The following is a 27,355-nucleotide window of genomic DNA, read 5'->3' as shown; positions in this document are numbered from 1 at the left end:
TTGTTATTGTTTTTTTTTTTTTTTTTTTTTTTCTGGTACTGGAGATTGAACTCAGGACCTTGCGCTTGCAAGGAAGGTAGCAGACCCACTGAGCTAAATCTCTGGCCCTAATTCCTTACAATTTGAAAGAAAACTTTAACTACAGTTGTTATTTATATATTTCAAGTCTTATCTCCTCCATTAGATTATAAACTCAATAGCAGTGACCTTGTTATTTTAATCTTACACTTTGAATTTCCAGTACTTAGTAGAGTACCTGGCACTGAGTAGAAGCTGATTAGTGGAGTAAACCCTCCACCCCACAATAAACATGCAACTTTAAGACCCTAACATTTAAACAAGCAAAATTATGAAAAGCAATAAAACAAATCTAATCATAATTTATGAGGAATAAACTTTCACTTTCACATGGCAGCCTGATGTACTTTAGTACTTCTTGTCCCAGTGTTTTAAAACTTAAAACATTTTACACAGAAAGGTAGATTTCAGCCTTCTTTTGAAAAATTAGATAAATTAATTTGGACTCAAATTTTCTTGGGGCAAAGAAAACCAAACTTGAGGACTGGCTTTAGAAGATGCTTGATCCATTAGGGATCATTACCCTTGCAGTTAGTCTGTTTCATACTTTAATGTTATCTGTCTGGTTATAGAATGGGGTTTATATTAACATTTCTTTGGATTATGAAAAAATGACTATAAATCATAGAAAGTGCTACATTTGGGGATATACAGAACTTAATTCTTTCCATGACTCTGCTTAAGACCAGAATGAATTCTGCATTGAAGATTATGGGAGAAGTTAGTTCATAAACCAAGGTGCCACTGTATAGGAAGAAAATCCTAAGAGCATAATGTCATAGGATTAGAATTTTAAAAACAACATATACAAAAATATTAAGAAGATGAAAATACAATCATATAAGGCAAGGATATCACTATAAGTTAGTAGTGATAGATGCCACTCAATGGGGACAAGATTACCTACCATATCTATCTCACACATAGACTTTTCTCAAATCTAAATTATTTTCACAAATCTAAAGATGGTATGAGCAGTAAGTAAAAGTGACAGTTAAATTGATTACATTAAGAGCATGAAGAAAGAAGAAAAAGGAGGAAATGGCCTTTTCAAACACTGAAGTGCAGAGGAAGAAAAGATGGAAAAATTATATTCCTATAATTTGTGTTCAAGAGAATGGCACTAGTAAACATATAGCCTTCTGGGAACCCAACATAAACAATCTGTATGCTAATCATACCCGCAATTTTATAATGGCACAGAAACTTTGTCCCAAATCCCTATTCCTATGTTTTTCTTAAATGTACTCAACACAAATAAAAAGAAAATAATTACAGAACAAAAACCAGCAGACAGGAAATAACAGAGATAAGAAAGGCTCAGAAAAAAGTCACTGCAACAAAGAAACTCAATAGTTGTAATAATAATAATCTCTATAGATGGGTATCTTTGAAGAGAAATTTAGTGAATTAAAAGACAGTAGAGATGCTCAACTTAAACTGGGGGTTATGTCCTGACAAACCCATTGTAAATAAAGTTTTTGTTACGGCTTATGTTTAGATGCTTCCCCAAAGCCTCATGTGGTCATAGGTCATAGGCTTTTTCAGAGGCAGCAAGATCCAGAGTGTGTGACTGATTCATAGGACATCAAGAGTGGCAGGAGTAAGGGTATGAGTGCTACGTTTCCTAAGTAACCTGGATAAGATATAAGAGACAGAAAGCACTGTGGTCATTCCCTGCTTGCTTCATCACCTTCTGCCTGCCATGAACTGTTTTTCCTTTGGAATGCTTGTCTGTTATGACACCCTTTCTTGAAGTCAGCCAATGATGGACTGAAACCTCTACAAATTCTGAGCTGAACAAACCTTTCCCCTTGTAACTTTGGGTGTCAGGTATTTTGTCTCTGCAGTGCCAGAAAGGTAACTGTGACAATTTGGTACCAGGAATGGGGTGATTGCAGGGACTATACAAAACCATGTGGTTCAGGAGTTTTAGGAAATGGCTTGTGGAAAGAGTCTGAAAAGGTGCAGAGATGCTGACTGAAAAAGTAAATCTGGAATGCCTCAGTCAGTACTTGATAGGAGATTCTGGTCAGAACTCAGAAGACCAGAAGGCTGACAGAAATCCAGACCAGGCTTGGGAAATTTCTGCTGGGAAGATCTGCATTAGCTGCTGGATTCCAGCTGATTTCTTGGCAGAAAGTCTCTACATTTTTCTCATGGTCAGAGATTTTGCTTGAGACTTAGATTAAGGGTGGTGGACTACTTAATCTTGCAGAAGAAATTTCAAGGCAGTCTAATCTTGAAGAGGTGGGATAGCTACTGCTGGGGGCTTGTAGCCAGATATATGTTGAGAATCAAGAGCAAAGAGCTCAGCAGAATGACTTAAAATGTTGTGAGTTTGGCCAGAAAGGAATCTCCAGTATAGTCGTGCCCTGCAAAGATGGAGGAACAGAGGAGAAAACTGGCTCTTGAAAAGACTAGTAAAAGACCAAGTATTTCAGAAGACAACAGAAAAGATGGTATGAGCATATTACAAGAATCAGCAAGACTCTAGCCTTGCAGTCTGAGAGTTGCAAAAATGCAAAACTGCTTTGAGAAGAGAGCCCCAGAGCACCATCCATGTTCCAGAATGGCAGCGGCCTAGCTGTTTCTACGAATTCAGAATTCTCAGCATTCTTGTCACTCAACTTCTATAGCCAAAAGAGAAAGATGCCTGGCTACTACTCCAGCTGGCAGCAGATCTTGGCATCATCTAGGTGGTGCTGGTTTTTGGTGCATGATGAATACAAAAGTTGGGGGATCAAGAAGACTTCCAAACAGATTTCAGAAGAAGACCAGGGTGACCAGGTAGTGTGCCCTTGAGAGGGCACTGTGTGAAGCTGTGACTGTGAAGCTAGAGGTGCAGTGGAGGCTCCAGAAGTCTGGAGAAGCCAGAATTTTGGATCATCTGAGGAAAACTGCAAGGAAGGAGCAGAGCCTGCCATGGGAGCTGCTGGAAGTGCCATAGCGGTGGAGCCACCCAAGCACTTTGCAGTTCACATTATGCCACAGATTGCCTTGGATTCTGCACACGAAGCCACAGGACTTCATGTTTGTTCTGCTGGCTTTTCGATTTGCTTTAGTCGCATTACTTTCTATCACCATATTTGTACCTTTTAGAATGGGAATGTTTTTCTTGTATGGGAATGTTTGCCATTTTATGTTGGAAGTGTTTAATTTTCATTTGTATAGGGACTTGTAACTAAGAGTTTGCCTTAAATCTCAGAGGAGACTTGGAACTCTTCCTGGGAGTCCATCTCTTGGAGTTGGACTAAATGCCTTTGCATAAAGTGATGTTCATGAGTCTGGCATTCCAGGGGCAGAATGTTATGGCTTGTGTCTAAATATTCCCACAAAGCCTCATGTGGCATAGATAGGCTTTTTTCAGAGGTGTCTGAATCTAGAGTATGTGATGCTGGGATTAAGGGTATGTGATTACTAAATGAGTCTTTTGATTGGTTTGGTACTGCCCTAAACCAGGTAGCCTAAATAGAACACAAAAGGGGCAGAAAGAAGCTGCTATGGTCTTTTGGTTGCTTTGCTATCTTCTGCCCACCATAAACTGTTTCTCCTCTGCTATACCTATCTGCCATGCCACCCTTCCTTGGAGCCAGTCCATGACGTACTAAAACCTCTACAAACTGAGCTAAACAAACCTTTCCCCCTTTAAATTTGGGGGTTGGGTATTTTGTCTCAGCAATGAAATAAAAGTAATTAAGATAGTATTATAAATTTAAAAAGGCATTTAGTACACCTAACCTACTAAAATCCTAACACAGCAACACAGCACACAGTGTAGTACTGTTTATCCTCTGATTGCATGGCTGTGAGTACCACCGCTGTGAAAAAGTATAATGCTGCATTGTTTGCCTGGAAAAAGATTATAATTCAAAATTAAAGTATACTTTCTACTAAATACTTCTGGTTTTTGCACTAGTGTACAGTTAAAAAAATTTTAGGTTTAATTATCTTAGGTCAGGTATTATGTGCCTTTATTCTTCCCCATAGGTACTATATTCACAGGTTTGCTTCCTCATTTCCTTCATGTCTTTACTGTTATGGTCACCTCAATGAAGCCTTCTTTATCCAACTTATTTAAAACAGCAAACTGTTCCCTATGCCTTATCCCGCTTCTTGTCCACATTTTCCTCCCATAGCACTCATTATCTAATATACTAAATTTTTTTTATCATATCTGTGATATATCTTAAAACAAAATCAATTTTAAGATACATAATTATGTACCACCGAGGCAAGAAATGTTGTGCCAGAATAACTAGGATACCCATGATAGGTCATTTCCACATTTTCACAGTTTGAAATTAGGATATACACTGGAATGTTAGTTATCAGGTTACTGTTTGCCTCTTCAACTAGAAAATAAGCCCTTGAGGGCAGATATTTTTATCAGTTTTTTTCAGGATATTTTGAATATTCCCTAGAACTCATAGTGAGTGCTGTGTATATGTGATTTGAATAAATGAATGAATAAATAAAAGTATAAAATCCTGAGAGGGACAAATAACACTGAATTTATACATAGAAATATACAAATAAAATCATAAAACATTACGGAAAAAGAAAAACATACAAATTACCAGAAAAGGCTGACTACTTATAAAAGAATGATAATCAGATCAATATAGCTGACTTCCCCTTAGCAACAACGTACACCCAAAGAGAATGAGGCATTATTTACAAAATGTTACAGAAATTATCAAATTAGAATTTGTATCCTGGGAAGTCATCTACATAAGACTAAGGGAGAAAAAAACAAAGTTTAAACAATGACAGTGTATTACCTTCTGAGCCCAGTTGGAAGAGAAAGTGAAAGTATGTATTTTGCTGGGGGGAAAACCCCAGATTACAGGAAAGAGTAAAGAACAAAGAAATTAGACATATATGTGGATAATTCCACCAACTTCTGTCAGTACAAGTGTATAAATGTGCATGCTTTAATAAAAGCTAAATTGAAAATGGATCTGTGAATTACTGGGATGACTGTCAAAACTATAATGAAGTAGAAAAGTCATTCTAATTCATATGTAGTATCTTTATATATTGGGTTCCATGCTTTTACTTTCAAGCATTTAAGTTTTTAATTATTCAGAAAGTATTAAAAAAAATCTGCTCCTCCCAAATACAACATTACTGTCTACAGTGTCATCAAGAAGTACCTGCATAGAGCTTGGGTCATACTTGCATCTTTTACGTTTGGATCTGTGGTAAGACTCCTGATAAGAACTGTAATCATCTGAAGAGGAATATGCTGCACGAGGCTTGCCAATGCTACAGAAGGTTCAAACGATGCATCTAGTTTTTCAATAAAAGAGAAAAAGAAATATGGCAAGAAGGTTCATGTAAAGTATTTTTAAAGAACATTCTGTAAAAATTAAACATTTGCAGCAAAGGTCAGGCAGCAGTTATGCTACACATTATGGATTATATTTAATATACAAGGAACACTAATTTATAAAAATAAGATTACAAGTGGATAGCAGAGATCACTCCATAGATAGAATACTGAATTATAAAGACTTATTCCCTACTGTCTTGCCATTAATTGATTTTTTTCATGAATTGATTTTCCATAAATTGATTTTTTTGCATTTGTTAATATTTATTGTTATGCTAAAATATTCATTTGCAAAGCAGTGGTCAGAAATGAAATGTATCATTTCACTCCCACTTCAGAAGCTTCAAAGTCACTTACACCTGTTGCAGTAGTTATTGTATTGTTCTAGAGAATATTTAAAAAATAAGTAAATATTATGGTGAATTTGGGTGGTTTGCTTAAATTATATAAAAATTAAGCAAATCCAAGATGAGCATCCTTATTAATATAGTTGAAAAACTTGGAGGAAAATCTAACACTATAAAATAACCAATACAAGTAAAATTATAGTGAGAAAAATAATGAACCAACTCAGACACTATAAGTATATACATGATGTATTAAATTCATCAGCTTATTAAAACTCCATCCTTATTTTTGGCTTTTAAAATAAAATGAGGACACCTTCTTCACAAGTTAAATTATGAATACCTGAGTAGTATAGAGGCAGTAGTTATACCAAGTAGAAAGGAAATGAACCTGGTTTTAGAACTACAACTTCACAACCTACAGATCTGAACAATTCAAAGCTTTTAAGAACATAGACAAAGGTAAAATTCCTGAGTGAGAAAACGTTCTCTAGTCCAGAATCAGTTGACCCTTCCCAATTTCTGAGGAAGAAGTTCAGGATACAAAAACACCTATTTAAGTTCTGGTGGTTCATGTTTCCTCATTTTAACTGCATCCCATATCATACAAACTACTGTAGACAGAAAATGCCAATATTTAAAAACTGCATAATTAAATGGGATAATCTAGTAGAACTGCATAATCGACGAATTTAAAAAGTGGAGGAATTCAGAAATGGAAAAAACATTGCGACAAGATCACAGGGTCACATACAATAATGTACTGTAAACAGGATGCTACCATTAGTCACTAATGGATGAAGCTTTACACAGTAGCTGTCATCCTCAAGGCATTCCAAAATTTGAGCGGAGGCTAGGTAATTAAGTAACTTGTTTAGCGACAAAGGTCTTTAAATCTTCAAAATAGGAACACTGCCTGTTTTTAAGGAAGATAGTGATATTCTGAATAAAGCACTGTATTGAAATAAAAATTAGAATGAGGATATTAATCTTTACAGGTCAGGGGGCAAACACAGTGTGCATGTGAGAGACATATACCGAATTTCAGGAGATAGTCTCCTAAATATAATGACCCTCACCTGTGGAGGAGATGCTCGCAAAAACTTCTTGTAGGGAAGGTAGCAGTGTGGCGGGCTCGGCCTTCCAGATGTTCTGTAGCAAGTTACTCACTTTTGTTACCTGGGAAACATATTCCCGCAACTCTTTCTCCTGGGTGGACACGCACTGAAAATGGCCTATCGTCCGAACCAGCTGTTGACAGAAGGTGATGGATAATTTCCCTTTGGGGATGCACTGCACGAAGTCGGTCAGAAGGTCGCTCAGTCGGGCACAAAGCTGTGGCTCTGGCCTTTCACACACCATCCTTAACACCTCCACTTGCAGTAGGCTGAAGAGATCCAGCACGGACGGGCAGCTTATGATCAGCTTCAGGCCATTGTGAATGTAGTCCAGGATGGCTACGTCCTTCCTGTCCAGCGAGTGATAACCTTGCTGAAGGAGGCCCAACACGAAGGTCTTGTTGAAGAAGGATTCGAACTCGGGCCGGTGGTATCGCGCGTAGGCCTCCAGCACCTGGTGCCCCACTTTCCGCTGGAAAAGGTCCTGGCCCTCCAGGATGAGCCGGGTCGTCAGGTCAAACATGGCCTCGCACTGCGCCTCGTCCAGCCAGTGCTCCGCCGATTCCACCACCTTCCGCACGATCACCCGCTTTAGGGGCAGCGGGTGCGAAGAGCTCACCAGGCCCTCCAGGATCTTGTCCATTGTCGCCACGCTGCAAGGCCAGGGTCGGAGTAACAGGAGCCTGCGGCGGCGGCCCCTTAGTGGGGCAGGAGAGCCCCGGGGAGGAGGTGAACTTGGAGCTTTGCAGCAGCGGGACCGGCCACCGCCACCGCCGCCTCAGCAGCCACATTTATCGGGTAGGGCGGGCCATCCAAGCCGGGGCGCTTTAGGAACATACACCACCCGCGGCTGGCCTAAGTGTAGCGCCAGAGGCCCGAACTCGGCTGCCACGCCGGGCCTGCGGTCCCTCAGCATCAGCGCGGAGGAGGCAGCAAAGCCCTCAGCTTCGGTGGGCGTTCAGGTGGCGGGGTTGTGAGCCGACAGGTGGAGAGAGTTCTTCGGGGTCCTGGCGGGTCGATATAAGAAACCGGCCCGGGGCGGAGACAGGAGGTGCTGTCACTGAAGGTGCCGGAATCAGCCGGGAAGAAGAGGCGGAGTTAACCTTTGACCCGGATACAGAAGTGTGGAAAACCGGAAGTGAGCCTCGAAAGGTCCGCCTTCCTCCCTCCCCTCCACTCCGGACTCCCTGCCTGCTGTCCCCTCTCCGCTCCGCCCCCTCGTGACGTGCAAGAAGGGCCGCCTGAAGTTGAAGGTTGCTGGGAGGCTGGCGTCACTGGAAAGCGTGTGTGGAGTCACACAGGAGCGCTTCCGGGAGAAGCCGCCCCAGGCGGAACTTGTACAGGTGACCGGGTTTAAGGGTTCCTGCCGCTGGGCCTCTTCGGGCTTTTTGGGTTAGGTTACTTGTGAGAACAAGAAAGTGCTATTTATGTAGTGTCTTGTAAATGCGAAAGTTTTAGAAACGCAAAAAAAGCAGCCTGGACTACATAGTTATACCCTGTCGCGAATAAAAAGAACTTTTAAAATGCGCAAGGGAGTCTAAAAGCAACTCACTTTCACTCTTTGCCAAAGTAAGGACAATACCGGTGGTGACGTACTGCACATTTAACGAGGGATTAGTATCAGTAGAGGTTTGTTTTACCAGCCAAATAACCAGTTAGCTTTTCATGTTGAAAATTTGTAAGCTGCCCATTGGGAGGTAAGGAAAATGAAAACAATGCATAAATATATTTCTATATGTTTGTGTGTGTATAGTGATCAAAATAAATAGTGAGTGTTTAATTTTTTAAACATTACAATAAAAGACACATTGCCATTAATTTCCTTCAAAATAATCTCCCTTCGAATACTCCTTGCCACATTTTGAAGCAGATCTGGTAGTCCTCTTTCATGAGTTTCTACTGTCTCTGGATCAGGAGATCCCAATGTCTAATATCAACCATGTTTGCTTTAAATTCCAAATGTTCACCACAAGAATTCAGAATTTAATTATCTTTAACATTGGAAAATGTTACTTATGGTTTCTTTCAGCCTTGTTTAATATAAATAGCTAAATTAGAAATTAAGATGCAGTCAGAGAGGGATTACGTACTTGAGGAAGTCCATACAGGAAACACACAAAGATTGTGGCTGGAGGAGAATGTGAAGAGAGCCAGGCCCGCAGGCCTTCCTAGACATAAACAGCAATTTGAGATTATACTGTAATTAGCACCCCCTGGTCTAGTCAGTCCAGCTAGGCTCCAGATGCATAAGTGAGTAACCAGAATATCTGGGCCTATCCCCCCCCCCTTTTTTTCATGTACCCTTGCTATATGACTTGTTTCCTTATTGGATCAATATTAGCTAAGCGACTATACTTGTAATTCTATATGTTGATTGTAGTTTGACCCATGCTGTACTTGCATTGTGATTTTGCAGTACAAATTACCCCTGACAAGGGGTCTCAGTGGTCATGAACTCCAGACCCCTCCTGGAAATCCAGGAGTTACTCTTGTTTCTGGTAAAACTCTCCTAATTTCCTCCTTTGGTTCTCAGCAGAATTCCTTGACTTTGAGAGACCAGGAATTTGGCATATATGACATTTCGACAGATCAGGAGTTATTTTCCCATAACAAATGCAATTGTGAAAATAGACATTAACATCCTATAATACAGAAAGAACTTTAAAAAGTGGTTTGAGCCGGGTGTGGTGGCGAATGCCTGTAATCCTAGCACTCGGGAGGCTGAGGCTGTGAGTTTGAGACCAGCCTGGCCTACGTAGTGAGTTCCAGGTCAGTCTCAACTACATAGTGAGACCCTGTCTCAAACAACCAAAAAAAAAGAAAGAAAGAAAGAAATAGTTTGAAATTCCCCGAGAAAAAAATATTCTAAGTTGTAGTTTCAGTTTGCTAGTCTTTTTTTCATTTTGGTTTTTACTATTTCAAGCATAATTTCATTAATTTATTTAGTACGTTGATAAGAATAGCAATTTAGAGGAGGCAGGAACTGGGAAGGAGAACTTGACATCAGTTTGATTTGTAGGAAGAAACTGAAGATAGAAGTAAAGTAATGGATGTATGTAAAAGGCAGTCGTGACCAAGTGCAAAAATGACTTTAGACCTATCCTACTTCAAAGGGAACTATAGAGAAGTTTGACTTTATTGGGGTTAGTGCTACATTGAAAGAAAAATATAGAAAGTAGATATTAGAAGGGGATGGTAAGACTATGAGTCTGAGATGGAGATGATTTGGAATTAGTTTTTGTGTTCAGGTGCAAACTGGATAAAGATAGCTGAATAATAGAGTGCAATGATTACTACAAAGCATACAGGAAAAATAGTTAAAAACTTGACGGATTGCTTTGAATTGCCCCTAAAATTTCCCTTTCCTGCTAATGTTATAACTTCAGAAAGTAAATGTATGTAAAAAAAAAATCAGGCAATTAGTTTTCAGTCTATGTAGTACAGATAACATGCTTTCATCCTGTTTGACTTCCTAAAGCTCTATGACTGAAATACTTCTTGAGTGATATATTCATGAAATAAACTAGTAGATTTGTATATACCAAAGTATTCAAAACACATTTTTTTTTTTTGCCATTGGTAAAAACACATAGATAATATGCCCTTTTTTGGTTATAGGATTTCAATAAAAGGTGACCAATTTTAATTTATTTAATAACATAACTAGTATATCACACTACTGTGTTCTTGTTCAACATTTTAAAATATTTTAAGTTTATGAAAGGGTTTTTTTTTAATTTATTGGTACATTTTAGGTATACAGTACAGTTACATACATTATTGGGATCTTTACATGACAGGTCTTGGTTCTCATTTTTCCCCCTTGTCCCTGCCTGTGGAAGGGTTTTGTCGTAGTGAACCATACCACTAATCATTGGATTAGTGTATTTTGCTAAAGGCTTTAAGATTTTATATAAAGGTTTACTTTGTACTCCCAGTTACTAATTATTTCTATAAATATCTTAGATCTAAGAATGGGAGCTAAGAGGTAAGGATGAAAGAGAAAAAGCAAAGGATAAGGAATTATCATTTATTAAGTGTATGTGCTTGGCACTTAATGTATTATACTTTATTCCTAATTCTTAAAACAAAGTTTTTTATGTAGGTAGGTGCATTTTATAGCTAACGTAAAGACGTCATGAGAAGTTAAACACACAGGTTTGACTCCAGAGCCTTATTATTTCCATCATGTCATTATGTGAGAAGTATATTGTGTATATATGTTTGTAATAATCAAAGGGAAGCAGCATTTCCAAAAGTAGTGGTTAGTTAGCCAAGAGCTGCAGCTATATTTTGAGGTTACTAACATTTTCCCTCCAGAAAAATTGTATCACCTTATATAATCAAAATTAGACATACTGTACAAAGACAGCTATGATCAGTAAATCATTATGTGAAATAATTACAGATAATCCCTACATTTAAGCTATGCAGTTTGTATCTATATACTTTCTTTTTAGTTGTGAAGGAAGAAGTCTGGAAAGAATACATTTTGATACTCAGTTATATTTTAAAATGGACTCAATGGTATTTTTAAAAATGATTTAAAATGAGCACCAAAGTAATCTCATTTCCATATTCCAAATATGCCAGTGTTTATCTTATTTAGAATAAGATTGAGATGGCTACCACTGACAATAAAATCCTACATAAAATTTCTCCTATGTATTCCCAGCTCTCTCCTCCTAACTATGCAAGCCACATTGGCTGCCTTCTTCCTTAGGTCAGACTCTTAGATTTCTGGGATTTTGTACTTATTGAAATTTTTTTTCTGACTTCTATAATTTGATTTTCTACTCAATAGTCTTCTCAAGGAGTCACTTCCAGACTACCACTCTATTATGGTACTGTATTTTTTCCTTGCAGTATTTAACTAGTATCTGAAATTAACTTATTTATTTTTTATTTAACTTGCTTATAGTCTTTTTTGTGTGCCTTATAATCTAATATAATTTTCTTAGTCACCTCTATATCAGAACACTGCCTGAAAAAAAGTAAACAATTTAACAATGTTTTGAATTAGTGAACTTTTTTTTTCCCCAGTTCTGGGGATTGAGCCCCAGGATTTTTGGACTGAGCTACATCCCCAGCTCTTTTATATTTTATTTTGAGGAAGGGTCTTGCTAAGTATTATGTTGACCAGTCTGAGCTCAAAGTTAAGAACCTTCTGCCTCCTCTCAGAGTGTATTACATGTATATACTACCATGCCCAACCATGGATCACCTAATTTTTATTAAAATAAAAACGTTTTAAAAATCCCAAGAAAATCTACAAAATATTTTCTAGAATAAATCAGTTCAGAAGATTTCAGAATATGGATAGTACAAAGATCAGTTGTAATTTCATTTACTAGCAATGAGCACATGAACACCAAAATTGAAAATATAATACCCTTAATTGCTCAGAATCAAAGCTACTTAGGTTAAATCTAACAAAACATGAACAAGAATGATATGATGAAAGTAACAAAACAGTGATGGAAGATATCAGAAAAGATCTAAATAAATGATAGTGTGCATATAATTTAACATTGTACTGATGTTAATTATATGCAGAATGACATTCAATCTTAATGCAATCCTGGAAGAAGAAAAAAAAAGCAGCCAGAAACCAGCATAAACTACAGTTATGAAAATGAAGAAATAAATGGAAGGGATCACTCTACCTGAATTTAAAACTTCTCATATTCCACAGTAATCAAAGCAGTTTGATATTGGCAGAGGAATAGATACATAGATCTCTGGAATAAATTACAGTACCCAGAAATACACACACCAGTCTACTAAACTGATTTTTATAAAAGGGGCAAAAGCCATTCTATTTAAGGATAGTCTTTTCAATAAATAATGCTAGAGTAATTGAATAGTTATAGGCAAAAACCTAAGCACAAACCTCATGCAGAAACTCAAAATGGACCTTAAATTTAACTGTAAACATAAAAACCGTAACACTTTCTAGAAAACAGATCAAGAAAAGCATGGTGGCACATACCTATAATCCCAAGAATGAGGCTGAGGCGGGAGAATCACAAGTTCAAACTCATCGTAGGCAATTTAGTAACTTAATGAGACCTTGCCTTAAAATTTAAAATAAAGAAGGAAATAGGGGTGGTGGGGATGTAGCTCAGTGAGGTGACACTGTACAGTAATTACTGTACAATAAATCAATAATTTGGACTTCATCAAAATTTAAAACACTTCTTTAGTGAAGGACTTTGTTGAGAGAATGAAAGGACAAGTTTCAGATGGGGGAAGCATTTGTACACCATATATTTGACAAAGATTTTTCCTCTAGAGAATAAACTCTAAAAAATCAATAGTAAAAGACTACTGCACATCAAAACACATTGAGAGTGAAAAGAAAGTCCTATTTTCAAAACATGTTATCTGATAAGGGATTATATAGAACACAGAACTCCTACAACTCAACAATAGTAAAATATACAAAAGACAATACTCCAAGGAAGATACACTGTACAAAACAATGTGAAATGTGAAAAGATACTCAATATCAGTACCTATGTGACAGACAAAACCACAGTGATATACCACTTTGCAGATACTAAGATGGCTATTATTATATAATAAAACATGAAACAGTAGAAAAGAGCAAATGTTGGCAGGGATGTGAAAAAATCATGCATTGTTGGTAGGAATGTAAAACAGTGACACTAGCCAGGGTTGGTGGTACACATCTGTAATGCTAGCTCTTAAGAGGCAGAGCAGGAGGATCACTGCGAATTTGAGGTCAGCCTGGGCTACGTAGCAAGACCATGTCTCAGAAATAAAACAGGGGCACTACTGTTACAAATAGCTTGGTAGGTCATCCAAAGGTGAAACATAAAATGACCATATGATTTGTCAGTTTTGCTTCTAGCTATTTACTCAAAGAAGTGAAGGTAGGCAGTCATCTAGATACTTGTGCGTCAGTGTTTACGGAAGCATTATTCACAACAGCTAAAAGGGTGAGCACAATGGGAATATACCCGAATAAATGGATGGAGTAAAAGTTTTCATGGTCAAAGGACTATATTTATACTTAAAAGAATTAGATTCTGGTACGTGTAACAACATGGTTGAGCCTCGAAAACAGTGGACTAAATGAAATAAGCCATTCACAAAAGGACAAATATTCTATGATTCCACCGATGTGAGGTCCCTAGAATAGTTAAAATAATAGGAGCAGAAAATATAATACAGATTTCTAGCGGGAGTGGCGAAGGGAGAAAGGGAGTTATTTAAAGGGTATTAAGTTTATTTTTGGGAAGATGAAAAGTTCTGGAAACTTGTTCATGTTTATACAACAATGTTACAGTGATTAATGCCACTGAATTTTACACTTTAATCGCTAAATGGCAATTTTATAATCAGTACAATAAAAATTAACACTAAAAAAGGCAATCAATCCAGTTAAAAATGAATGAAAGACCTGAAGACACATTTCTCTGAAAAGGATATATAGATGGCAAATAAGTTCAAGGAAAGATGTCCTGCATTATTTGCCATAAAGGAAATGCAAGTTAAAACCAAGTCACACACCTATATAATAGCTGAAATAAAAATAGCAATACTGGTAAGTATGCAGATTGTTAATATTGCTGATGGAAATGCAAAATGGTTCAGCCTCTCTGAAAAATTATTTGGGAGTTTCTTAAAAATTAAGCCCGCAACTGTCATGTTACCAAGCAAATGAACTACAGTACTAGTTATTTATTCTAGAGAAATGATGACTTCTGTTGACACAAAATGTACACAAATTTCCATAGCAACTTTATTTATAATGGGCAACAACTGGAAACAACCAAAGTGTCAGTAGGTGAATGATTTAGCAAACTATTACATTCACAATGTGGAATACTAAATAAAAAGGAACAAACTCCTGATAGACACAGCAGTTTGGTTTGACCTTGCATATATAGGAACTCTGAATTTGCAATTTTCTGTGAATCTGTAATTATTTCCAAAAAACTTAAAAGCAAACAAGCCCCTCAAAATATCCAACCCTAGTTTTTAAGTGATGGTACTTAGAATTAGATGACTTTATTGTACCATATTTTATTTTTTCCACTGAACCAAACCACAAACCTGGTAGAATTTAGAAACTATGATACTGGAGATATCAGAATCATATTTCAAGAGCCCAGTGGAATCATGCCTGCATATACAGTGACCCGATTACACATGAATTATATATAAATGAAAAAATATTTTAATAAGTCATGATAGTGCTATAGTTTATATCTAGATGTACCCCAAGAGCAGCATGTGTTTATAGGTGGGGCTTTTGGAAGGTGATTGGATTATGGCAATTTATAGCAGACTCTCTATTAGGAGGTGGGGTTTGGTCGGTAGAGGTGGATGATTAGAAAGTGACTTGGAAGGGTGTTTCTGTATAACCAGTTCTTCCTTCACACTGTCTGCTTCCTGGCTGCTGTGAGGTACACGTACAAATTACAGTTTTTGTCTTCCAGTGCTGAAGAGTGTGAGTTTTGACTTCCAGTGCAGAAAATAGGAAAAAAAAAAATTAGAGGAAAGCTCCTGAAAGCAAGGAGGGGACCCCAAATTGGGTTGCCATGGGGATTCCTTGTCTCGGGATTTTTAATCCATGAAAATGACCTCACTTCAGACAACTCCTGGTCAAGCTGAGGCCAACCTGTGGGGTTACAACAAGGAAAGTTTGACTGGAGATCTGCTTATAGAAACTCAGGGTCCATAGTAAGTAGCAAATATAGTTTTGTGAGGACCATTAATTGTTATTTTTCTAAATCATCAGCACAGGTTTAACAAGGACATTTTTCAGAGGGGTATGAATAGAGGTTTGGTGATAGTGATATTCCCTTATTTTTATCACATTTCTGGGCAGGAGAATTTCACCGGTTTAACAAGGGAACCTTGCCTATTGAACCATCAGAGTCCTGGCCTTGATCATTGTATCTTGATCCTAAGTCCTCTGTGTGTGTGTGTGTGTGTGTGTGTGTGTGTGTGTGTGTGTAGTCAGCCCTCAGTCTCAGGCTTCATTTTATCTTGTTCTTTACTGGGTCATCCTACTTCCCTCTTCCTGACTTTTCCATAGCTGCTTGTCTTGCCTACTGTAATAAGGTAATAAGGTGAGTAGCTTTCCTCGGCCATATCCTTCTGCCATGCTTCTCTGCCTTGGAGCCACCCAACCATGCGTGGATTAAAAACAAGCCAAAGTAAACCTCTCCTTTAAATCGTATGTGTCAGGTATTTATATACCTATTTATATTGTGTGTAACAAAGATTCCATTGTGTCTGGGCTTCAATATTACCATGTTATATTTCCATTTATGTGAAAATATATAATAATGTGAAAATACTTAACTATATAATTATAAAAATATAGAATTGCTACAACAGATTTTTTTCAAGAAATGAGATTGTCTTAGTCTACCCTGCCATAAGAGCAACAACAAAAAAAACAGACTTGAGTGGTTTAAAGCCACATAAATATATTTTTCATAGTTTTGGAGGCTGGAAGTTCAAGGTTAAGTTTCTAACAAGGTTCTTTCTGACTTGTATATGGACCCCGTATTGCTGTGTTCTTACATGGCCTATTTTTGTGCATGCAAGAAGGGAAAAGGCTCTTTGATATTTCTTTTATAAGGATACCATTTCTATTGGATTAAGCTCCAGCCTTATGACTTCGTTAATTTTAATTATCTTTTAAAAGGCTCAGTCTCCAAATACCGTCACACTTATGGTTAGAGGTACAACACAGGAATTTGTGGAGAGGAGAGAGCACAATTCAGGTTACAGTAGAAGCCATTTCCCCCCATGGACTGTATTGTTCTTATGTATAAAAATTTAAGCCATTTTTTTCTTACTATACCACCTAAAATTGAGGCAAGTATTGGACTTATTGCCAGATCCATTAGTTGTATTTTAAATTGGAGTATGTTTCAGAAATCTGTAGTTTTAGTAGACCCCCCAAATGATACTTATGCATAACCAGGTTTGAGTACATCAAAACAATCCCTTCTGACATTATCTTAAGGATGAGAAAATAGGCCAAGAACACTTAAAACCACATATTAACGCAGTCAAAACTCTAGTAGGTTGTAACTTTTTCAGTGTATAGTGAATTGTACTAAAGATTTTTTTTTCAAGAAATGATATAGAAAGAAATTCACTTTCTGGGAAAAGTCAAGATTGTGGGGACAAATGGTGTTATGTGCCTCTGTAAGCCTCAATTTCTCAGACACTAAGTGTATTGATAGGTTGGAAACCTGAGATCTGATATGATAAGCAGGAGCAATTTCGAAAGTGACAATACTTGATCACTTTGATTCCCAAACCAGAGAAAGATACAACCAAAAAGGAGAACTACAGACCAATCTCCTTAATGAATATAGATGCAAAAATCCTAAATAAGATACTAGCAAACAGAATACAGAGGATTATTAAGACGATCATCCATCATGACCAAGTCGGATTTATTCCAGAGATGCAAGGGTGGTTCAACATACGAAAGTCAGTAAATGTAATACATTATATTAACAAAGTCAAGGACAAAAACCATATGATCCTCTCAATAGATGCAGAAAAAGCATTTGATAAAATTCAACACCCATTCATGATAAAAACCCTGCAAAAAATTGGAATAGATGGTCTATACCTCAATTTAATAAAGGCTATTTATGAAAAACCATCAGCCAACATCATATTGAATGGCCAAAAACTGAAAACCTTCATGTTAAAATCAGGAACAAGACAAGGATGCCCACTATCACCACTTCTCTTCAATATAGTTCTGGAAACATTAGCCACAGCAATTAGAAAAGAGAAAGAAATTAAAGCAATAAAGATAGGAAAGGAAGAAGTTAAACTATCATTATTTGCTGATGATATGATACTCTACATTGAAGATCCAAAAAACTCCACCAAAAAACTTCTAGACTTAATTGACAGATTCAGTAAAGTATCTGGATACAAGGTGAATACCCAAAAATCAATAGCCTTTCTATACACAAATAACAGACAGACAGAAAGAGAAATAAGGGAAAAAATTCCTTTTACAATAGCATCCAAAAAAATGAAGTATCTAGGAATCAATCTAACAAAAGAAACAAAAGATCTCTACACTGAAAACTACAGCACTCTGAAAAAAGAAATCGAAGAGGATATAAAAAAATGGAAAGATATCCCCTGCTCCTGGGTAGGAAGAATCAACATAGTGAAAATGGCCATACTACCGAAACTGCTATATACATTCAATGCAATGCCAATTGAAATTCCAACACTATATTTCACAGAACTAGAAAAAAGAATCCAAAAATTCATTTGGAACCACAAGAGACCTAGAATAGCAAAAGCCATTATAGGCAACAGTCACATGGCACCAGGTGTAACAATTCCCAATTTGAAACTATACTACAAAGCCACTGTGATAAAATCAGCATGGTACTGGCAAAGAAATAGGCCTGAGGATCAATGGAACAGACTGGAAGACACAAAAACAAATGCAGATGTACTCAGCTACCTCATCTTCGACAAAGGAGCTCACCATCCTCAGTGGAGGAAAGATAGCCTCTTTAATAAATGGTGTTGGAAAAACTGGATATCAACCTGTCACAGATTAAAATTAGACCCTTATCTTTCGCCATGCACTAAATTAAAATCCAAATGGATTAAAGATCTAAATATTAAAACAGAAACATTAAACTTGCTGGAAAGTAAGTTAGGCAGAACTCTGGAAGACATTGGTATAGGAAAAGACTTTATGAACAAATCCTCAGTAGCACGGGAACTAGCAGAAAGAATCAACAACTGGGATCTCATCTTACTAAAAAGCTTCTGTACTTCAAAAGAAACCATTAGCAGAACTAAGAGACAATCTACAATGTGGGAAAAAATTTTTACCAGCTGTACCTCAGACAAAGGACTATTATCAAGGATATATAAAGAACTCAAAACAATCAGTCCCCCCAAATATAAAGACCCGATCCAAAAATGGGCATCCGAAATGAACAGACATTTCTCATACAAAGAAGTGAAAGCAGCAAGAAAATATATGAAAAAATGTTCCACATCACTGGTCATTCGAGAGATGCAGATGAAAACAACACTGAGATTCCACCTCACCCCACAAAGAATGGCTGCTATCAAGAAATCACACAATAACAAATGTTGGCGGGGTTGTGGGGAGAAAGGAACCCTCCTCCATTGTTGGTGGGAGTGCAGACTAGTGCAACCACTATGGAAATCAATATGGAGATACCTCAAAGAGCTTGGACTGGAGGTTCCATTTGACCCAGCCATCCCTCTGTTGGGTATCTTTCCAAGAGAACTAAAAGAATCATATCACAGAGAAGTATGTGCACCCATGTTTATAGCGGCACAGTTTGTAATAGCTAAATCTTGGAAACAACCTATTTGCCCATCCGTTGGAAACTGGATAAAGAAGTTGTGGTTTTTCTATAAAATGGAATATTACTCAGCCATAAAGAGCGAGAGAATAGATTCATTCATAGGAAAATGGATACATATTGAAGATATACTCCTAAGTGAAATAAATAAGTCCCACATGTGTAAATACCAAATAGTTTCCCTGGTGTGAATATTCTGCAACAATGCATAAGATTCTAATAAGATTACTGACATTTAGAAATTTGAAGAAAGGAGCTAAAGGTGTAGGGAAGGTGTGATGCGTAGGGGAAGAACAAAAAGGGAAAAGAAAAAAATGTAAGAGAATGAAAAGATGAAAATAAAGTGTTTGTAGATGGGGAGGGGAGGAGGGGGTGAAGGGAGGGCAGAGGTAAGGGGAAAAAATGAGACTCAAGACTTGCCATGTAGAGGTACATGATCCCAACAATGAATGTAACTGTACTGTATCCCTAAAATGTACCAATAAACTCAATAAAAAAAAGAAAGTGACAATACTTGGATGACCTGTTTTAAATAGAGTTGATCTAAATATGATTTGCTAGAATACTAAATTCTATTTAAAATAAAAATATTCTGCTGAATTGCTGGTTTCCAGTTTAATTTTCTATGGCATAGTGCATATGTTCTTGGAGTAAGGTAAGAAAATGTATGATAAAATATATAAGGAAGTTATTAGGAAAATATATCAGGGAAGAGGAAATAGGATGGGTGGTACAATTTTAAGTATTATGACCAAGTAATCTATGTTAAGTTACTGACATTTGAGCAGAAGTTTAAAGTACCATACAAACATCTTGGGGAAAGATCAGCCCATTGAGGAATCAATAAATGCTAGGACCAGTTTAGCTAGAATAAATCAGCAAGGGTCAGAGTATTAAGAACTAAAGTCAAGAAATTCTGGCTATTGTAAACACTCTGGCTTTTAAGTGGCATAATTATTGGAGAGTTTTGAGCAGAGAAGTGGAATAATTCCACTTTCTTGATAGAGAAATATCAACTACTGTCAGGTTATTTTTTTTTTCTTGGAGTTAGACCTCTGTTTAATATAAAATTTAATTAGAAAAAACAAAAAAAGAATACCAAGAAAATCCTGCAAAAGAAAAGCAATGGGCTGAGGAAGGGACTAAGCTATCTTACTTTAGAACAGGTACTTTATGATTATAGTTTAGAACAGTTTAATTCACACATGAAAAGATACACAGAATGGAATGGAACAGAAAAGACAATCTAGAAGAAGATTCAATTGTATATGAATATTTAAGGTGTGATCTCAGGGATCCCAAATCAGTGACCAAATGATGGATCTTTAAAAATAAAACTACACAACATTTGGGGATTAAAGTTGACATTTACAGTTTTTATTTGAGAGGTCTCTGACCCCGAATAATCCATAAAACACAAAGGCTTTCCATTTGTATAAGTCTACTAATAAAATGTCATCATTAATGCTATTTCTAGATAAGATAATAGATAAATATATAAAAAAATCCATCAAAAATTCATACTGGGGGGCTAGAGTATTAGCTCAGTGATTCCGCCGCTTGCCTCACAAGCACAAGGACCCAAGTTTGATCCCTGATACCAATAAGTAAGTAAGTAAATAAAATAAAATAAACAAGGTAAGGTATCAAAATTAGGGCTGGGGATTTAGCTCAGTGGTTGCGCCACCTGCCTCATAAATACAAGGACCCAAGTTCAATCCCCAGTACCAAAAGAAAAATAATTCATACTGGTACTTCCAATTCAAATTCAGATCTACAGCCTTTTTACTTAATCTCACCATTATAAATTTTCATAGGTATCCTAGTTAAAGATAATAAGTCAACAGTGTCAAAAATGTAATGGAGGGCCAGGGATTTAGCTCAGCGGTTCGGTGGCCTGCCTTGCAAGCGCAAGGACCCGAGTTCAATCCCCGGTACCAAAAACAAAAAAATAAAACAAAACAAAACAAAACAAAACAAAACAAAAAAAAAATGTAATGGAATGAATACACCAGGCAAATTGAAGAGCCAAGTAAAAAGGGAAAAATGAAAATCAGCAACAGGAAATTAATGAAATGACAGGGATAAGTCAATTCTTTCAGTAACAACCCTCAGTGGAAACAGTCTTTGATTCCTCAAAGGAAAAAAAAACAAACAAACAAAAAACAGATTGGCATCTCATTAAAAAATGACAATGGCATGCTGTATACAACAAAAACATTTAATCTAAAAATAAATTATAGACTCAAAATCAAAGGGTGGGAAACAATATTTCATGTGAAAGAAGCCCCCAAACAAGCAGGAATAGCTATTCCATTTTCAGACAAAGAGTCCTTCAAGCCAAATCTTATCAGAGTTGCAAAGAAGATTATTGCATGTTGCTTAAGGGAAGAATTTAACAGGAAGAGGTAACAATTATAAATATACACCGAACATGGTCTGCTCAGCTTCGTAAAACAAACTCTAGTGGATATAAAAGATCAGAGACACATCAGATACCCAGTTATTAAAAATAGGTCAACTAGACAGAAAAGTCAAATTTTGGAGTTGAACCAAACCTTCAAACAAAGGGACTTAATGGATACCTACAGAGTTATCCACCCACAACAGAGTACACATTCTCAGCAGCATATGGAAGTTTTACCAAAATAGAACCCATATTAGCCCATAAAACATGCTTAAGTAAATGCAAAATAATCATATTAGGCATGTTTTCAGATCAGAGCACAATGAAACTACAAGTCAGTGGGAAAAGAAACCACAGAAATTCAAACACATGGAAATTAAGGAATACACTTGAATAATCAGTGCGTCAAAGAAAAGAAGAAATTAGACATTTCCTAGATCATGTGGTAATCCTAACACAGCATACCAGAGCCTAAGGGATACACAAAAGGGGTTTTAAGAGGGAAGTTCATAGCTGTCAGAAAAACAGCCCAAATAACCTGGTGATGAACCTCAAGGTCCTAGAAAAACAACAATCCATATCCAAATGTAGTACAACAAAGAAAATTATACAGACCAGAGTTGAAAGTAATGGCAATGAGAAAAAAAAAACACCAAAAAAAAAAAAAAGAACAAAGAATCAGTGAATTGAAGATCTGTTTCTTTGAAAGAATAAACAAACTGGACATACCCTTATTCATATTACCCAAAAAGAACATCTAAATAAATGCAATTAGAAAAAGGTGAAATTACAGCAGACACCACTAAATTGCAGAAAATTAGTAACTACCATGAATATCTGTATTTCAACAAATTGGAGAATCCAGAAAAAATGGATAGATTTCTAGATAAATATGAATTACCAAAATAAGCTACAAAATTTCTGAATGGTCAAATAAATCATGATATTGAAATAGTAAAGAAAAATACTAAAAAAGAAGCTGATCAGTTTACCACTGAGTACTACAATAATTTCAGGAAAGATCTTAATGCAAATACTCTTGAAAGTAGTGAAATGGAAGGGAAAGTAGTGAAATGGGAAGGGAATGAATACTCCCAAGTCATTCCTTTAGAATAGCATAATTCTAATTTCTAAACCAGACGAACCAACTAGAGAGAATTACAGGCCTATCTCCTTAACAATCACAGATGCAAAAATCATCAAGATTCTGGCAAAGAGAATGCAACAATTTCATCAGAGATTATACATCATTACCAAGTAGGCTTCATTCTAGGAATGCAAGGATTGTTCAACATATGAAAATCAGTACGGGTGGGGGATTTAGCTCAGTGGTGCTGCTGCCTGCCTCACAAATGCAAGGTCCCGAGTTCAATCCCCAGTACAAAACAAACAAATATCAAATATAATACAGCACATAAACAGAAGCAAGGATAATAAATCAGGATCATTTCACTAGACCCAGAAAAAGCCTTTGACAAAATTCAACATCTATTTGTGACCAAAGCCCTGGAAAGTATGTTAGAGTTTTGGCCAACATCATATTAAATGTAAAGCTAAAAGCTTTTCCTCTAACAAGAGGAACAAGACAAAGGTGTCCAGTATGACCACTCTTGTTCAAATATATTACTTGGAATATTAGCTATAGCAATTAGGTAAGAAAAGAAATAAAAGGGGTATGTAAAGGAAAGGAGAAAGTTAAACTTTCATTATTGGTTGAACACCCAAAAATTCCACCAAAAAATTAGAATTAACCAAATTCAGCAATGTAGCAGAGTACAAAATCAACATAAAAAATTGTATTTCTGTACACCAATAATGAACTCCCTGAGAAAGAATTCAGGAAAACAATACCATTCATGGCATCAAGAAAAATTACTTAGGAGTTAACCTAATCAAGGAAGTGAAAGACTTCTACCATGAAAACTACAGTGCTCTGAAAAAGGAGATCCAAGAGCACATCAGAAAATAGAAATACCCCTTTCCTTGATAGTCGCAACCAATATGGTCAAAATGTCTAGAATCTGATACAGATATACAATCTCAATCAGAATACCAACAACACTCCTCAGAGAACTAGAGAACGCAATCTCCAAAATTACATGAAAGTAGAAGAGACTCTAAATAGCAAAAGCAGTCCTTGTCAACAACAGCCACTATTTTGTTACATTATGAAACTAAAGTGATAAAAGTAGTATCATACCGGCACAAAAATGGACATATTGAACAGTGGTACACAGTATAACATTCAGAAACAACCCTAGGCACATTCAAGCCATCTGATCTTTGACAGAGGGACCAAAAATACATACTAGAAAAAAGGTAGCTTCTTTAAAAAATGGTACTGGGAAACTGACTATCCAAATGCTGAAGATTGAACCTAGACTTATATCTCTCACCATGTGCTAAACTAAAATCAAAGTGGACAAAGACAAGTCCTAAAACAATCTGCTGGAAGCTAAAATACTTAAGACTCATGAAGACATAGTTTAAGCAGGAACTTTCTGAACAGAACTCCAATTGCACAAGATGTAAAATGAATCAACAAATGGGGGTATATCAAATTAAAAAGCTTCTGCATAGCAAGAATAACAACCAAGAAAGGGAGGAGACAAGTATAGAATAGGAACAATTTTTCTAGCTACTCCTTGGTCAGAGGACTAGTATTTGCAATATATAAAGAACTCTAAAAAGTTTGACCCCCCTCAACAGGTAAGACTCAATCAAGAAATGGGCAAATGAAATGTATAGACATTTCTCAGAAGAGGAAATACAAATGGCCATTAATTACATCAGAAATATGTTCAACAGCTCTGGCCATGCAAATTTAAATCACATTGAAATTCCCATTTTACTTTAGAAACAATGGCTGTCATATTTTAAAAAAATCAAATAGCAACAAATGCTTACAAGACTGTGGGAGAAAGTGAAACCGCTGTATTGTTGGTAAGAATGTAAGCCAGTACAACCACTATAACAATGGAGATTTCTCAAAAACCCTAAAACTAGAAATTCCATATGACTGGCTGTTCCCCTTTTAAGTATCTTCCCCCCAAAGTTAAATATGTCATTTACAATTATAACATGCATATCCATGTTTTCAGCAGCACCGCTGATAATAGAGAAATCTTGGAAGTGGCCTGTATGTTTATCAATAGATGAGTGGATAAAGAAAGTGTGACACTTGTACATAATGGAGTATTCTTCTACCACGAAGAGAAATAAGCTGGAGTGATTTGTAGGAATATGGATGTAATGAGCCCATAATTTTAAATGAAATAAGACACACAATCTTAAATAGCATATGATTTCTCATGTGAGAAACCCATAATATAAATAAAGAGTCAAATAAAGTATTGGTAACAGGAAATATGCAGGTAGATCTCTTCAAAAGGAAAGAGACCATGAAATGTGGGGTGAGGGGACAAAGGAGTATAAAGGGATTAAAAAAAATAAGATGTATTATGTACATGCACCAACTTCCCACAAATAATGTAATTATTTTATACTACAAATATGTATGAATACGAAAATTAAAAAAAACATGATTTGGCTATTTACAGCAAGGACATGAGATTAATCTTAATAAAAGTGATAAAAGCTTTTACTTCAGAATTAAAACTTTAATGAAAACTCTGTAACAAGACAGATTCAAGGACAAGCTGAAGCTTAGATCAGTCATGAGTGAAATGCCTGTGGCAAATGTCTGCCTTGTAAAGGGCACAGTATGGTTATGAAAGTATAGGTTATGAAAGAATCTGGAGACCTTGAAGATAATCAGTGCTTACTATTCATTACCTTGAATTGACTCCAGATACAATTATTGCTGCTATCACAAAGATTTGCATTATCATTATGATATCTTTCTCAAGTCCAGGCAATAAGTTTCTGTGCTTTTGCCTGACAGGAGCTTCAGTAGGAGTAGGATCCTTTGTGTTAATAGACATTTTCCCTATTACATTCAAACAAAATTTGAAACTTGAAATATTTTTTAAAATTTCAAGCATCACACCTGCCTCACAAGTGCGAGAAAGTCCTGAGTTTGATTACTGGTACATTAAAAAAAAGGCAAAAGAAAAATTTCAAAAGTCAAATCTGATTGACCAAGAATTCAAATTAAATGGGGGTGAGGTTCTCCAAGACTAAAAAATAAACATGAATATTTATAGGTACAGAAAAAGCAGTTCAGCTTATATTGTACTCACTGAAATTATTAACATATGACATGGAAAAAATTGAGTAAGAATACTGAGTTTTGACTATGTTGTTTTGTTCAAATCACCTGTAAGGCTAAACCCATACCTCCTTTTCATTTATTTATAGCAGGAACTCTGATCATGTCTGTCCCTAAATGTTGCGAGTTATCATTTTTCTGGCTGACAACTCCCAAAGCATTAACTGGCTGGCAGAATAGGTAGAGAGGAGTGGGTTGTATGTTAAAGACTTGGTCTCCAGCCGTTGATACCATTGGCCTGTGATGGAGTATTTAGGAGTTGGGGTCTAGAGGAAGGAAGTTAGGCCCTTGAAGAGGATATATGGACCCTGCTCCTTCTACTCCCTTTATTTGCTTCCCCAGCATCATGAATTGAACAGGATTCCTCTTCAATGAGCTCCACCATATTGTGCACCTGCTACCACGATCCAAAGCAATGGATCAAGCAACCATGAATGGAAATCTCTGAAACCACGATCCAGCCAATGTACACTTGATCCCCAAGTTAAGCCATCCAGACACAGAGGCCCAGCAATCAAGATCAGGGAGACCTGGGTACTGCTTGAACTGATGGTAGACTTTGGCATTGTTCATCCAGTGCTCATTTTTCAGCACACAGAATGCAAGGGTTGTGGAGTTTCATAGAGCTTTATTATTTTTAAATTAATTTTATTGGTACATTTTAGGTATACAGTATAATGATTTTCATCATTGGAAATTTGTACCTTTAGAATATCTTGGTTCTTATTTTTTCCCCATTCCCCTGCCCTCCCTTGAACCCCTCCACCTCTCCCTGCTTGTTTCCATTTTTTCCTTTTCTCATATTCCATTCCTTTCTCTCCTTTCCCCAACTCCTCCAACTTCCTCCTTAGCCTTTGGAACTTTTCTTCCTGTTTCACATTATCTGTTACACCTTTTAACCCTTATTTACAAGTAAGATCAGGTATACCATGCTATGTGCCCCTGAGAGGGTGATGTGTTATGTTGTAAGAGTGAAGTGCAGAATTCAGAATGCTAGAGATGCCAAAAATGTGGAACATTATGTGAGTGGAGCCAGCCCAAGAGAGAACTAACATGGACTGCAACTGACAAAGCTGTAGGGATTGGGCTGCCCAAGCCCTTTAGAGTTCACATTTGATCACACAATCTGCCCCAGGTTCTAGATAATGGTCCTACAGGGTTTAATGTTTGCCTTGCTGGTTTTGGTTTTGTTTGGTCTGATTCCTTTCTTGTCCTTTATTCTTCCCCTTTGGAATGGGAATATTTACCCTGTCCCTTTGTATGCTGGAAGAATTTAGCTTTTTAAAAAAAGTTTTTGTAGAGTCTCTCAGCTACGAGTTTGCCTTGAGTCTCAGAGGTGTTTCGATCATGTTGGTTTGGTAGAAACCAAAAGAGATGGGTTAAGTGCATTTTTTATGAGATGAGCATGAACCTTTTAGGGGCCAGGTTTAGATCTAAAATTTCTCCCCCA

The 27,355-nt window shown here is 36.7% G+C and overlaps 2 protein-coding genes across 3 annotated transcripts in view; one reads left to right on the top strand and one right to left on the bottom strand.

Annotated features, from left to right (window-relative positions):
* Nucleotides 1-8,097, bottom strand: part of Usp38 (ubiquitin specific peptidase 38) — a 33,134-nt gene extending 25,037 nt beyond the window's left edge. The window contains exons 1-2 of the mRNA XM_010639868.3: nucleotides 6,843-8,097; nucleotides 5,238-5,373 (exon numbers count right to left, since the gene is read on the bottom strand). Coding sequence (XP_010638170.1) covers nucleotides 5,238-5,373; nucleotides 6,843-7,524 — 818 coding nt within the window. The 5' untranslated portion in view covers nucleotides 7,525-8,097. The remainder of the gene's footprint in view (nucleotides 1-5,237; nucleotides 5,374-6,842) is intronic.
* Nucleotides 8,098-8,157: 60 nt separating this feature from the next.
* The window catches only part of Inpp4b (inositol polyphosphate-4-phosphatase type II B), a 943,087-nt gene continuing 923,889 nt past the window's right edge, over nucleotides 8,158-27,355 (top strand). For both annotated transcript variants that reach the window (XM_010639876.2, XM_019209903.2), the window contains exon 1: nucleotides 8,158-8,224. The gene's annotated coding sequence lies outside the window, so the exon portion shown is untranslated. The remainder of the gene's footprint in view (nucleotides 8,225-27,355) is intronic.

This window comes from Fukomys damarensis, unplaced genomic scaffold, assembly GCF_012274545.1.
Source record: "Fukomys damarensis isolate Sample0158 unplaced genomic scaffold, DMR_v1.0_HiC HiC_scaffold_38, whole genome shotgun sequence".
In the NCBI taxonomy this organism is placed as follows: domain Eukaryota; kingdom Metazoa; phylum Chordata; class Mammalia; order Rodentia; family Bathyergidae; genus Fukomys; species Fukomys damarensis.
The sequence above is the reverse complement of the archived record's forward strand: the minus strand, read 5'-3'. Positions and strand labels throughout refer to the sequence as shown.